This window comes from Megalobrama amblycephala, linkage group LG17 (assembly GCF_018812025.1).
Source record: "Megalobrama amblycephala isolate DHTTF-2021 linkage group LG17, ASM1881202v1, whole genome shotgun sequence".
Classification (NCBI taxonomy): Eukaryota; Metazoa; Chordata; class Actinopteri; order Cypriniformes; family Xenocyprididae; genus Megalobrama; species Megalobrama amblycephala.
Genome location: NC_063060.1, coordinates 30,611,640 through 30,626,289, shown reverse-complemented (window position 1 = coordinate 30,626,289; position 14,650 = coordinate 30,611,640). Strand labels below are relative to the sequence as shown.

General features: G+C 36.3%; 4 protein-coding genes across 4 annotated transcripts in view; 2 read left to right on the top strand and 2 right to left on the bottom strand.

The window, feature by feature from the left end:
• Nucleotides 1-1,253: 1,253 nt before the first annotated feature.
• Nucleotides 1,254-1,964, top strand: LOC125251895 (protein phosphatase 1 regulatory subunit 3G-like). The gene has a single exon (XM_048164993.1). The coding sequence runs from the start codon at nt 1,254-1,256 to the stop codon at nt 1,962-1,964; it is 711 nt and encodes a 236-aa protein (XP_048020950.1).
• Nucleotides 1,965-4,143: 2,179 nt separating this feature from the next.
• lyrm4 (LYR motif containing 4) lies at nt 4,144-5,042 on the bottom strand. The gene is made up of 3 exons (XM_048164649.1): nt 4,901-5,042; nt 4,565-4,685; nt 4,144-4,379 (listed from the first exon to the last, which is right to left on the bottom strand). The coding sequence occupies exons 1-3, from the start codon at nt 5,032-5,034 to the stop codon at nt 4,317-4,319; spliced, it is 318 nt and encodes a 105-aa protein (XP_048020606.1). The 5' UTR covers nt 5,035-5,042; the 3' UTR covers nt 4,144-4,316.
• A 2,931-nt stretch (nt 5,043-7,973) lies between these two features.
• Nucleotides 7,974-11,320, bottom strand: nrn1b (neuritin 1b). Its single transcript, XM_048162292.1, has 3 exons — nt 10,301-11,320; nt 9,901-10,045; nt 7,974-9,724 (listed from the first exon to the last, which is right to left on the bottom strand). The coding sequence occupies exons 1-3, from the start codon at nt 10,353-10,355 to the stop codon at nt 9,496-9,498; spliced, it is 429 nt and encodes a 142-aa protein (XP_048018249.1). The 5' UTR covers nt 10,356-11,320; the 3' UTR covers nt 7,974-9,495.
• A 2,483-nt stretch (nt 11,321-13,803) lies between these two features.
• rreb1b (ras responsive element binding protein 1b) overlaps nt 13,804-14,650 on the top strand; it is a 45,862-nt gene continuing 45,015 nt past the window's right edge. Inside the window, exon 1 of the mRNA XM_048162291.1 lies at nt 13,804-14,135. The gene's annotated coding sequence lies outside the window, so the exon portion shown is untranslated. The remainder of the gene's footprint in view (nt 14,136-14,650) is intronic.

The following is a 14,650-nucleotide window of genomic DNA, read 5'->3' as shown; positions in this document are numbered from 1 at the left end:
GTAGCCTCTGTTTTGTTTGACAACACTTCGAACGTCAACAGGAAGTTACATCCACCCAGGATCACTTAGAGCACCTTTAAAATATGTCAGAGTCATTGTTTTGTCTCAAGATGCACACCAGTAATGTTTTTGTTTTGTTTTTTTCCTCAAAGGCACATTTAAAAAGCTACTTAAATGTCCTAATTGAACTAAGGATTAATCCTGGCTTAATCTAAGGCCTGTCTGTGAACCTGGACCTTGGTTTTCTTAAAAAGATTATAACAATTCTGAGTTATGTACATTCCATGAAGGTGAATTATAAAGAAAAAAAAAGAAAGTAGGTAAATTAGGCTTCTGGTATCCTAAGTATAGCGATAAAGAAGAGATAGGTCTATTATAACAAGAATTTAGATAGGCTTAACGTGTATAAATTGCTCTATAATGGTTACTAAGATAAAGTAGCTAACCTAAATTATACCAAAACTAGAGAACTAGAGACAGACATCCTTTAAACTGTATAAATAGCCTAATCTTGCTCCATGATGGTTACTAAGCTAAAAAATTCTGCAATGTTAATGTTGCTTTATAACTTTAATCTGATTTTTCTTTTTACTTATGTTCTAAACCCCAGTATCCTAAATGATTAGACAAGAAGTAGGCTAGCCAAAGAATCTCAGTTAAAACGAGATTCTGGATTAACTGAAATTCTGGGGGAAACCAACTGAATACTAGGCTAATATAATGTATTATTAGCCTACAAATAAAATAAAAAATAACACAGAGAGGCTTCTTTCATTTATTTTGAAGATTAGCCTAATTTGTGAAATTTGGTGACAGCGAGGCCTAGATATGAAATGCAAATAAACTTGAACTTTCACCTGCGCATCGTTTCATGTAAAATATCTTGAATCTTACATATAAAAACCTAGGCCTACTTCACTCTGTTGCATCATAAAGAGTGTAAACATATCCATGTGCACAAAAATGTGCTCCTTCGCCATGTGCGCACGAGCCCTCTGCTGTTCGTCATTGTTTCTGCTCTAGACAATGATTGACAGAACGACTGGAATAGGCCTACGCTGTAAAGGCCCATGGCTGGTTTAGTCATTTTTGCTGATTAGACATCATCAGTTTGTTTGCAAAGACAGGTGACGTTGCTGTGACGCAACTCATGTGCATGTGTTATTTGTCAAGCATCTTTCTTACGCAAAGACTGCAGGTCCCGTATTCATATTTAAAAGACTTTCTGCTCTTGGTTGATGTGATGAGTCCTGATGGACACTGAGCAGTCAGAGGGAACTCAACCTTCAGACATGACCGGGTGTCTGTCTGAACCAGAACACAAATTATCACCTTATTCACAAAAGACTCACCAAACTGACAGACAAAGAGCCAAATCTCTGCCTGTAGCTCTATATCAGGATGAATCTTTCTCACAGAAGAAATGTCCGACTGTAGACCGTGGAAAGAGAGTTCAGTTTGCAGACATGATGGGGCTGAACCTCACAAACGTCAGACACTTTGACATCTCTGATGATGCATCTGGATTCCGGTGTCATCTTCCAAACCAAGAGCTTCAACATGGCAGTGATCTGATTCCAGCACGTTTGGTGCCAGCATTCGACATGCCTGTTAGTTCAATGGAGTTTGATATGAAGTCAAACCGTCTGGGAGTCGCATTGGAAAGCGTAACAGTAACCGCTTCTGAAGTGAAGGGTGTGATCAGGCTGATGCAGAGCAACGCAAGAAGAGAAGTTGGGGTCAGGTACACGTTAAATGACTGGCTGACATTTTCGGATATACAAGCTGTATTAAGACTGGATGAAGAAAAAGTGCTACAGTGGGAACGGTTCGACTTTATTTTGCACGTGCCGCTCTGTTTTAACAAAGATTCATCTGTGCATTTCGCAGTGTATTGTCGGACTGATCTCGGGGAATACTGGGACAATAACGATGGAGAGAACTACACTTTAAAGTCAGGATGAAGCGGAAATCGCAAATTTCTTCTCTATTGTGACGTAGCCTATATCCAAATGAATCTGCCTTTCAAACAAGAAAAAATGTTGTGCGGGACTTGACTTTGTCTATCGAGAATTGATTGGATCATTGGATGGTTGTGGTTTGCTATTGCTGTGATCTCTCTCGCCCTCACGCCAGTAAACACGTCATCAGAGAAGAGAGGCGAAAGGAAAGTTTACTTAGATTAAAGATTAGGAGGGCACCTGAATTATGATTTAATGGTGAGTTAAGTGAATCAGACTACATGTTAGTTTACATGGTGCAGTGTTTGCAATTTACATAAATAAAGTGAACTTTACTTCTTACTTGTATGATTTGAATTAATCAGTATAAATAGGCCTACATTTTAATTAAGTCGTGCTAACACCTTATTTGTTCAGGTAAGAGTGGGCGTGGCCATTTGTAAATGAATGTGTCTGGCTTCCGGCCTCCACTCATTTTTTATAAAACATCTCCTTATGCTGCTTGATATTTCAAATGGGTAATTCTTACTTTATTGTTTTAATGTATTTTCTTAAAGGGATAGTTCACCCAAAAATGAAAATTTGATGTTTATCTGCTTACCCCCAGCGCATCCAAGATGTAGGTGACTTTGTTTCTTCAGTAGAACACAAATGATGATTTTTAACTCCAACCGTTGCTGTCTGTCAGTCAAATAATGCACGGCAATGGGAACTTCTACTATAAGAGTAAATAAAACTTGCATAGACAAGTCCAAATTAAACCCTGCGGCTTGTGATGACACATTGATGTCCTAAGACACGAAACGATCGGTTTGTGTGATAAACCGAACAGTATTTATATAATTTTTTATGTCCAACTGCGTTCAGCACTCGGTTAGTAAGGTCTGATCGCGCTCTGACAACGGCAGTGATGTCTCGCGATTATACTTCAATGAGCGCGAGACATCACTGCCGTTGTCAGAGCGTGATCAGACTTTACTAACGAGTGCTGAACGCAGTTGGACATAGTGGTGTTTTAGAGGTAAAAAATATCACACAAACCGATCGTTTCGTGTCTTAGGACATCAGTGTGTCGTCACGAGCCGCAGGGTTTAATTTGGACTTGTCTATGCAAGTTTTATTTACTCTTATAGTAGAAGTTCCCATTGCCACGCATTATTTGACTGACAGACGGCAACGGTTGGAGTTAAAAATCATCATTTGTGTTCTACTGAAGAAACAAAGTCACCTACATCTTGGATACGCTGGGGGTAAGCAGATAAACATCAAATTTTCATTTTTGGGTGAACTATCCCTTTAATTATAAACACACTGGTTTGTAGCACAAATAGTTTTACTATTTACTGCACTTTATTAGTCTTCTTGTTATTTCCCTATAGCGGCTAATGAATAGAAAGTCTCACACATTAATTTACAGAAAACAGCTTACTTCCACATTGAAAAAATAAGGTGGAAACATTTTTTTTTTCACTTGACCTTAGATGGCACAAAATCCCCATCTCAACACATTTAATTAATTGCTATGCGCTTGTCAATTTCAAAATGTGTCAGATTTATTCATTTGAAGCAGTTTTGAGGTTAATTGATCTATTTTTTAATTTCTGGAAAATAGTGATCTGTGACAAGTTGAATATCAGAGTTTGTTTCTGTTTGTTAATGAGGGTTTTAATGAATGTTTTTAGGTTTGTAGATTAAAAAATATAGTTTTTATTTACACAGAAGGCCCCATGATCTTATTATTTTTTAATAATTATATTATACATTTCAGACATGTTTGCTATTCATTTAATAGAAAATCATTAAATAAATAGAAAAGTAAATAGAATAATGATTCAGAGTATAAAACATATCTGCAATTAATTATGTATATATTCATATGCTTCTATATAAGTCATAAAATACATTTACTTTACAGATGAATCTGTTTTACTATGATTCAGCATCATGGCCATCATCTCTCCCCCATAATTTTACATTTTGTACAATGAAAACTCAATTAGCAAATGTTTTTATTTCTTTCCCTTAATAATAAATTGGCTGATGCATCATCATTTTGCATATGCTAAACTTATATCTAAATATGTTACAATTTAAAATACTTAAGGGGATCTTCCCGTTTGTTCAGTATTGTAATATGGCTTATTGCAAAGCTAAAGTCTTTACAAATATTGGATGCTCGCCATGCTTTGTATCTTATTTAATAGCTGAAAAGAATATTACATCAACATACATTCACAATATACAGTAATACATTACATTACATTTTACACAGACAGTAGACTAGTGGTGCAGCTCATAGGCCACACAGATTTGTCATTCACAGCCATAATGTATGGTTCCTGATGCAGAACACATTTATAAATGATGCTCTCTTTCAACAACAGTCTTCTGAGCAGAATACAGATGGCCAATGGAAACCTGTGAAAAACAGATAAGTGATACTGTCTTAGATGTAGTATAACATAAAATGTATTAGTAATTATTAGTAACTCTAATACTCTTAAATGGGAACATTCTGTAATTTGAATCAGGCCATTCAAGTTTAGTAGTTCTTTGGCGATAAAAACCATACTGGAATATTAAACAAAGCTGGCATTGCTTGCCTGTCTCTTGATGACCGCCAGATTCTCTCTAGCTTGATTTATTAGCATATCCAGTGTTTTGGGGTTGTCAACTTGAATGTTCTCCCTGAAGCCATCTTTCACTCTGCGAAGTGCGTATGTTCTGTAAACAAACAGTATTTTTACAGTTAAGAAATAGTAGATGGTAAATAATCGTTTAATTGTTAATCTAATGTAAAAGGCATGCTTTATATACTAGTGCTTATAATACAAATGACTTCTTTGCAGCCTATACAGAAAATTAACATATACATATACAAAATATATACATTTATATTATATATAGACTATACTCCACACGAAAGAGTACAGACGTACCTGTAATTATATGAGGGGAATTTTTTGCACTCTTTCATAAGCATCCTATAGAGCGAGATCACTTGAGTCCGACTGCACGACGCCATGTTGATTTCAGTGTCGTTCTTCTTGGGTTGCATTTGATATATCGCCATCTAGTGTCAGGATCCGTCAGGCTGATGGCAGTGGAATGCAATATACAATGTGCATTCCTACAATAAAGAGAGTTATGGCATGTTAGTAACCTGCATGATGCAAATTGGCAAACTGTAAACGCACTAAACGAATACATTGGTGTTACAGTACATTTGTTGTGGCAACTATTAGATTTGTGTGAGAAAACATTTGAATAATTATTATATAACATAGAATTAGCCTAGCAAAGGCATGATATTTTGGCCTGCTTTACCCCAGAGGTCTTGATTTTCTCGACTGTATCCAACAATTAAATTAATACAGTTATAATTTTATAATTTTTTCTGAAGGTTAAGCATGTTTTTTAACTGACCATGTAACTAAAAAGAAAAAATAGACAATAAAAAAATGAAACATTTCACTCCTTACTTTGCACCGTATATTTGAAAAGTGCCTGTAAGCAAGCAACCTTACAAAACTATTGCACAATGACTAAACTGACACCACCAAAAAAAGAAGAGAGAAAAGAAACAGCTCTAGCAGCTAAACAACCCACTGAGATGGCAGTTTTCAATTTTTACTTCCAGCAGTAGCAAAATTACTTCCAATAAAGCAGTATATTAAATGGAAATACAACTGGTACTGTATCATTTTTCAAGTGCTGCCATTTATGAATGTTATATAGGGCAGCTAACGTAACATTATTGAGAGAAATTCATGTCCACAACAGTGTTTGTGCCTTAGGGAGACTACAGAAGATCCCCAGGGCTGCATCATGGCTGACTGTGGCATATGGGGCCTCTGTAAGCATCACATTATCAAGACTGTGCTCTTTCTGCTAAATAAAAACTATGTGGAAAAAACATAACAGACTCAAATTGGAACCAATCAGATCTATCTGTTTAAAGGGTTAGTTCACCCAAAACTGAAAATAATGTAATTTATTACTCACCCTCATGCTGTTCCACACCCGTAAGACCTTCGTTAATATTCGGAACACAAATTAAGATATTTTTGTTGAAATCCGATGGCTCAGTGAGGCCTGCATAGCCAGCAATGACATTTCCTCTCTCAAGATCCATTAATGTACTAAAAACATATTTAAATCGGTTCATGTGAGTACAGTGGTTCAATATTAATATTATAAAGTGACAAGAATATTTTTGGTGCGCAAAAAAACCCCCCAAAATAATGACTTACTTAGTGACGGCAGATTTCAAAACACTGCTTCATGAAGCTTCGGAGCATTATGAATCAACAAATCATGATTCGGATCGTGTGTCAAACCGCCAAACTGCTGAAATCACGTGACTTTAGCTCTCCGAATCATGATTCGATACGCTGATTCATAATGCTCAGAAGCTTCCTGAAGCAGTGTTTTGAAATCGGCCATCACTATATATAAGTCGTTATTTTGTTGTTTTTTTGGCGCACCAAAAATATTCTCGTCGCTTTATAATATTAATATTGAACCACTGTACTCACATGAACCGATTTAAATATGTTTTTAGTACATTAATGGATCTTGAGAGAGGAAATGTCATTGCTGGCTATGCAGGCCTCACGGACCCATCGGATTTCAACAAAAATATCTTAATTTGCGTTCCGAAGATGAACGAAGGTCTTACGGGTGTGGAACGGCATGAGGGTGAGTAATAAATGACATTATTTTCATTTTTGGGTGAACTAACCCTTTAACTAGTTAACATAATGTAACTAGTGCCCACTGTTGTACCCATTGTGTGATATCTGAAGTTAACACTTTTGGAAATAAACACTACCGTTACAGTATTCATGTTTGTTTGTTTATTTATTTAGTGGTGCACATTTAAGGATTCCAAGGAAGGACTATACATCTCATCAGCATTCATTTGGGTTTTCTATTTATTTATTTATCTATTTATTTGTTGGTTGATTTTTAGTTTAATTTAGCAGAAGAAAAAAATTACTATAGCACATTGATACTCTATAATTCAGATGAAAAGCCAGCTGGAGAACATGAGTAACTTTTGTTTCCTAAAGCATCTTACCACAGAATTAAACTCATTACAAAATGTTTACATCTTCATGCCATTCAAAGCGTTGAGCAGGAGCTTTGAAAACCTCCACGTCTCTCCTTGACTTTCTGCATTCAAACATGTCACCTATGTGTATTATTCATCCTCTGCTCCGCTGCTTCCATTTTCACAGGGTCCACGTAGGATCCACTGCCTGCCCCATTTACTCACACAACCTCCTGCATTATTAACAACCAGAAAGAACCAGGACTATTTCCTTCTGTAGCCCATAAAACTGAAGAGGAGAAAGATTCAAACATTAAAGTACAATGGCCTTCTACATGACAGCGATTTTGGGAGCTCAGTATTTTGCATACTAAGAAATTTGTGATGCACAGAAGAATAATTGCTTAACAATAGAGAAGTACAAATTATTCATATAATATGCAGACTTGTTTGACAGTCTTTAAATACATCTACTCTGGGAATTAATGACTTTGCAGGTACATGGAGCTCTACGCAGCGAAATCATGCTGATATTTTCACCGTGAGATGGTGCACATTGGGATTCTTGCTCTAGAGTCTAGACAGCAGGTGTAAAGAGCACATTCTGACTCCTCAGATACCAACCGCTATCATCTGCTCAAACAACGTCTTAAATATTTCACATAATAATCATCATCAGAGGCATTTCCATGGCTTATACTAAACTTTTTATGACATGTACAATAAACCACCTGGTCTTATCCACTGGGTTCTCAAAAGGGAGACAAGTTTAACAAAAAAGTTATGCTGCCAAAAACATGCTAAGCGATTGTGTTAATCTGAGTGGTTTATTATGTTTAGGATGCTCTCCTGGGTCTGGAAGAGTGCCTAAATTATTAAAACAGTATGATTTATTATATGTTCTGCTCTGGATCTTGCATATACAATGCAGTGACAAGTCGTTTGCATGTATGAGATTGACTGAATAATTTAAGCAAAAATTTTTTTCATTTTCCACTCCCACTTAGGGTATATTCTACTCTCAAGGTGACTGAATTACATCTGCTTTTATTTTGTTCATGTCAGGCTATGTAGCACACAAAAAGACAGATGTGCTTGAGTCGATGAACGCACAATCCCTTCAGGGAATGATTAGGACCGTCAGTGCAGCACGTGTTAATAACCAGGCCGTGGTCCTATTTCAAGGGCTGGGATTTACAGGAAAGAGAGCATCTGCGCTTCTCCTGCCATTATTATTCCAACGAACATGTTCCCTCTATTTTAATATGTAATATTGTGTGTGTCTTGCTTTAGACAGATGTTCAGGTTTTCCGCTGTCATTAAAGAGGAAAAAATGCTAGAGGCTCTGTAACTTTATAGCATATGCAGCTCCTCATAGAAAAATATACAGTACTGTATGTGGAATCGCTTGCATTTAGCTGTTTATTTTATTTAAAGCAACTCGCTGTACTGGGAGGGGGTGAAAGAGCAGGACTGTAATCTCAGGATCTCTCTAATGAGCTTGAACCTTTTGAAACTATTTAGATGACAGAGAATCTCAAAATACAACAAATAATTTATAGTGAGTGAAGTCAAAGTAAAAATGAGAAAAAAAACTTTAAATAAAAAATACATGGTCTTTATCCAAACAATATGTGATTTATTTGATTTGTACTTCATTTGCTTCAGTTTCAACACTTTTCTATAATTTTACGTATTGCAAATGTCATTTTAATTTATCTGCATTAGTCATTATTGTCCTATATTGTATTACGGTAATACAATCTATCATATTAAGTTCATTTTGTTTGAGCAGATTGGGCTTTGAAGAAAAACAATCTGTGCTGTTAAATATGTGCTTATCATTTAATTTAAGCATGCTTAAATAATAAAACAAAATTCTATTATTGGTCCTGCTGTTTTTACACAGCAATGGACAAAACAATTGCATTTTAAAATATAGATTTTCATAAGATACTGGAAATCATCTTCAAAATTTGGTAAAGAAAAAATTAGGCCATAGGGATAGTTCACCCAAAATGAAAATTCTGTCATTACTTACCTCAAGTGGTTCCAAACCTGTATGACTTTGTTTCTTCTGCTGAACACAAAAGAAGATGTTTTAAAGAATGTGGGTAACCAGAGAGTTGATGTTACCCATTGACTTCCATAGTAGGAAAAAAAAATACTATGGAAGTCATTGGGTGCCGTCAACTGTCGCGTTACCAACATTCATTAAAATATCTTCTTTTGTGTTCAACGGAAGAAAGAAAGTCCACTTTGGAGCCACTTGAGGGTGAGTAAATGATGACAGATTTTCAATTTTGAGCGAACTATCCCTTTAAGAAAGTCATTTTTGAATTCTTCCATAGTTTTTTTTTTTTTCAAAGAGTGCCAAGAAGTCTATATGCATCAAAACATGAACTGATTCAGCTGAAGAGAAACAGGGGTGAATATAATCCATTTAGAAACTTGTTTCAGGTCATGTCTTCAGGTTTCTTAATCAAAAGTAAGCCAAGCCACTAGTGTGATGAAACACATCAGCAATATCTTCAGTTCCATTGATAATAAAACTCTGGATACTCCATTATCCCCAGAGCATAATTCAAACAAGCTTCCCTGATAGTTCAAGCTCCGGGACTGCAGTTTCAGTTTTTCCCAAAGGCCTGCTCCTTCTTGACAATCTGCAATTGCGGTGGAGGCACACGAGTGGAAGTCATTCCAATATCTGCATGAGGATAAACAGAAGATGCAGAAAATTAAATATGTTTCAGTATCGTGAGTCTGAGTCATGGATGGCACGAGTTCATCTCATAGATATGTCAAATCTAAAACATGAGAAGGACCATCAGATATTAAATGCTTAGCTTCTTCCAGAAATGACTGCAGACAGTGTGTACTTACGAGCAGATGGTCTGTAGGTTTTCACTGTCATCCAGCTCTTGGGAATAGTTCACCATGTTTTCTCCAAGACTGAGCAGACAGTCTGAGAAACCTTTAAATACGTTTTCGCATGTTCCTCCAGCACATGCTGCCTGTACCAATGAAACTGAAATACAACAGAATAAATCAGCCAGAATAATACACACAACTTGTTTTCCTTCGAAAGGAGGAAATTTCCTTCAATTTTAAACACCCAAAATTAACTAAATTCTGACCGTCATAGAACCATTCAGTCAAAAAATAGGCTAGACACTTTAAATTAAAAAATATTCTCGACCTGAAGGGTGTGCAAAGTTTAAAAATTGAATTTCAGCCTTTTCAATAACCTACAATTTGGGGAAAAAAGGACTCACTGACTCACCTAGTTCCAGTGTGAAAAGTACCAAGTTGTATTTATCGGTCGAAGTCACTCCCATCCTACGATTAACAGGATTAGCCTAATAGCCTGCGAAGGAGGTGTGAAATCGCCTACTTCCTCTCATCAGGAAACTGCTGCATTTTCAAGGGGAACTAAACTACTTCTGTCCTGAACTCCCCACAGTTGCTAGCGATAAAGTGGACTGTACAGAAATAGAGATGTCACCTACTCTTACACTCCCCCTTTTTACTTTCTTGCGCTATGATGACGTAAGCGTGCACCTGACAGACAAATCCTACCGTTTAAATATAAAATTATATTTTTTCATACTGCATATTTATTGGAATCTCTGTAAAATATATTCAATTAAAAACAATAATTTATGTTGATATTAAACATTTGAAATATATTTTTTTTCGTTTAAAATTCGTACAATTTCTTCAGTAATCCTTTGTAACCCAAATTAAGTGTAAAATCAGAATTTAGAACTTCTAAAAGGAACGAATCACGCATATGTTCTAAACATGTAAATGTTCAGTGCTCTTTTCGCACACTAGGTACCACTACCAGCGTAGAGTGAATGGGTTCCAGAGTCAGGAGTGTGCAATTTCATTCTTAAATGGGAAAGGGACATGCCTTAAGCGCCCCCAAGCGATCAGTATTTAAAACAACAGAATTATTAACAACATAAAAAGCCTAAAGGGATTTACTGCAGATTGTCCTACATGGATATACATTCCATTAGCAAAACTATTGTAGATTAACGCAATATAGGAGCATTTCGTAATTATGTTAATCATACATTAAGCATGTTGATCATATCTCATATATGTTATAGTGTTTAGTTCCAATTCAACAACAAGATTCAGCCTCCACTCCACAATACTATACACTACACAATAAACTAGCTATTATACAGTAGACTACCAAAAACTACCACATTACAATGAAATAAAAGCAAAAGCACCCATTAAAGGGTTAGTTCACCCAAAAATGAAAGTTGTGTCATTTATTACTCACCCTCATGTCGTTCCACACCCGTAAGACCTTTGCATAGACAGCAATAACACTCCCTTTTTCAATGCCCAGATATCTACTAAAAACATTTTTAAAACAGTTCATGTGACAATAGTTGTTCAACCTTAATATTATTAAGGGACTAGAATATATTTTGTGCTCCAAAAATAACAAAATAGCAACTTTATTCCACAATATCTAGTGAAGGGTGATTTCAAAACACTGCTTCAAGAAGCTTCGAAGCTTTACGAATCTTTTGTTTCGAATCAGTGGTTCGGAGGACGTATCAAACTGCAAAAGTCATGTGAACTATTGAAGTTTCAAAACGCTTTTGACTTAACCAAGCCTCGTTTACTGAAATCATGTGATTTTGGTGCTCTGAACCACTGATTCGAAACAAATGATTCGTAAAGATTCGAAGCTTCATGAAGCAGTGTTTTGAAATCTCACTTCACTAGATATTGTGGAATAAAGTCACTATTTTGTTATTTTTGGCGCACAAAAATATTCTCGTCGCTTTATAATATTAAGGTTTAACAACTATTGTCACATTAACTGATTTAAATATGTTTTTAGTAGCTTTCTGGGTATTGTCATTGTGTTGCTGTCTATGCAGACCTCACTGAGCCATCGGATTTGATCAAAAATATCTTAATTTGTGTTCCGAAGATAAACAAAGGTCTTACGGGTGTAGAACGACATGAGGGTGAGTAATTAATGACATTATTTTCATTTTTGGGTGAACTAACCCTTTAAATACAATAAACCGTCTAAATAAAATAGTAGGGTAGAGTTTTTTAGTTTTGATTGTTGAGGCCATAAGCAGCAGCCTACATATATCCTTTGCCATCAGATGGCGCTGTTGTCAAATAAATAAGCCTTTCTATGTGTAAGGTTACTGGACGCACGTTTCCCTAACACATGCTCATACACAGGTATTTCAAATATTAGATCATCCATACGTGCATCAGCACACGCTCTCACACTCATTACAACACAGATATGAGCTGTAGCCTACCTGATAGCTGTATTGCCTTGAAATGTCAGCATCATTTTGAACACCACATTCATTGTCTTCAACCTCGTCACTTTTTCAGTTTACCCTTTAGAGATTGTAAATATCATTGTATGAAAACCAAAAATTTCGAATATTAACTAATATAAAATGTGTCTAAAGAAAACAATAGGCTAAAGAAAGTAAAAGTTGGGGGGTGGGGGAATATACATGTTAATACTTTTACAGAGGAGCACAGAGGAGTTTTCTGCAGGATGGAGAACACTATGTAGGCCAGAGGCAATTATCCAGGTCACTGTGGGTCAGAGACATTGCTTAGTATACCAACCAACACAAGGTCACTCTCATGTGATTACATAAGGAGATGCAGAGACTGCTCTCTAGTGGCAGCACAAACACAAACTCACAGACCCAATGCTGCTGCCGCTGCTGTCACACCTCTCAGGTATTAGAGTTGTCCCAGGAAGAGTTAATTAAAGGAGACACATAGTTAAATGCACTAGCTTATATGAGTTAAGCCTATACAGATTTCAAGCAATGTTAATGATGACTGAAGATAATTTTTTTGAAAAATTAAGTCCTCACCAAAGAACATCTGTAAAATGGAAGCATCATCTGTCATAAATTAGCCTATTTATTTGTTTATGTATATATTTTTTTCTTCACTCCCTTTAATTTTCACTCAAATTAAGTACAAAATATGCAGCATAGTTGTGGGAAAATAATAATAAAAAACAGCCCTTACAGCAGTTTTTTAAGATTTTTTTTTTTTTTTTAAGATGTTTTGATTGGCTTATGCCAAATACATCTTCAATTTATTTTTACAACCATGGCGATGAAGCAACGTTTTTAAAAAGCTTTAAAAGGACTTTATACTTAGTATATTTGTCATGTTCTATAGGAGTCACTATTTACACAGGGCTGTTGTCTATTTTCACAGAAAATTCAGTAAAGTTGGCCTATAGAATGGGGTGTTACCTCAAATTATTTCGTCTTTCTTTGACATTCATTTCATAATTTGTCTCTGATGCTATTAAATGTCCTTCCACGGTATGTTTCTGCTCCATCACAGTAGGTATATGACGACCAACAGGTGTTTGTCTTGTGATAGAAAGAAGGCGCCAAAGAGCGAGGTGTGTTGCATCATCGGTTGCCTTTCACATAGTGATACTGGGGTCCCGTCGCTATCACGTTTACATTTTCAGTCATTTTATATTATTTACACAACATAAAATATTATTAACACGATATAAAATATAGTTAATTTAATTAATGTATCACAAAATGTCTTTAAAATGCTTTTAAAAGCCAATGTCGTTACACACTTGTTGCTATAACAAGTCTATCTATCTATCTATCTATCTATCTATCTATCTATCTATCTATCTATCTATCGAATAATCAATTGGATGAGGCTGAAGGAGTGAAGAAGTTTTCCACCCCTCCCGTAGAGATGCTCACAGCTGAACTCCAGTGGCAGCCTCAGTAACACACGTCCCCTTGGAGACTAGAGCAACACGTGATGCGTCTACTTATCACGTTCACTGAGCAGCGCTCAGGAACACACTTTGAGGAAAAAGTGACTTTTCTGACCCTCACTCGTCGGAAGTATCGATGGCCATCATTCCTTTAGGGAGCTAACAGAGTGGGCGATGTGAAGTATCCAGTTGGCGAACTTTGCACATCCTCAAATACGCCATTTTGATCGCTCTCCGGAACAAGTTTGCAGTTTTTTTCGAAGTCCATCATCTCTTTTCACCATCACCATGTCTCAGCGCTATCAGCCCAACCCCGACAAAGTCAAGCGTAAGTATTGAGCACTTTTCTACTTGTTGTTGTTGTTGTTTACGTTCTCCATCCTGCCGATTGCAAACTTTGGTGGACTGATACTTTGTTGGAAGTTTTTAAACTTGGAAGGCCGAAGATGTTGAGATGATGTCCGAACTTTTTTTTTTTCTTCCTCGCACGGGGTTTGTGCTTCCTCGTTTCATTCTCGCATCCAAAGGTTGAACGCCTGACTACAGGAATTCACTCGCGTCTAACCAGCGCACATGTAATTCAACCAGCATACCTTAGTTTACTTAACCACTTTAATTAACCATAAACTCAGTGTCATTAATATGACTTTATCTCCCATTTGACAAAACGTTTAGCTCATAAGTTGTCATCAAAAGTGAGTATTTTGTAGTGAACCTAAGCATCCACATCAGAACTTTGATCGAGGCTAACGCGTGGGGGGTTGGACACGCTTCCCTTTATATTTTGACCTTGTCGGGACATGTTGTATTTACGTTTTATTTGACTTTTTTCACCATCGACGA

Bases quoted from the DNA above. Each gene is read 5' to 3' on its own strand.
- LOC125251895 (XM_048164993.1), top strand. From the start codon at position 1,254: ATGGACACTGAGCAGTCAGAGGGAACTCAACCTTCAGACATGACCGGG.
- lyrm4 (XM_048164649.1), bottom strand. From the start codon at position 5,034: ATGGCGATATATCAAATGCAACCCAAGAAGAACGACACTGAAATCAAC. The intron at 4,686-4,900 runs GTACGTCTGTAC...GTTTGTTTACAG, and splicing joins TTCCCCTCATATAATTACAG to AACATACGCACTTCGCAGAG. The intron at 4,380-4,564 runs GCAAGCAATGCC...TGTTTTTCACAG, and splicing joins TGGCGGTCATCAAGAGACAG to GTTTCCATTGGCCATCTGTA.
- nrn1b (XM_048162292.1), bottom strand. From the start codon at position 10,355: ATGGGAGTGACTTCGACCGATAAATACAACTTGGTACTTTTCACACTG. The intron at 10,046-10,300 runs GTGAGTCAGTGA...GTTGTATTTCAG, and splicing joins ACTTTTCACACTGGAACTAG to TTTCATTGGTACAGGCAGCA. The intron at 9,725-9,900 runs GTAAGTACACAC...ATCCTCATGCAG, and splicing joins AACCTACAGACCATCTGCTC to ATATTGGAATGACTTCCACT.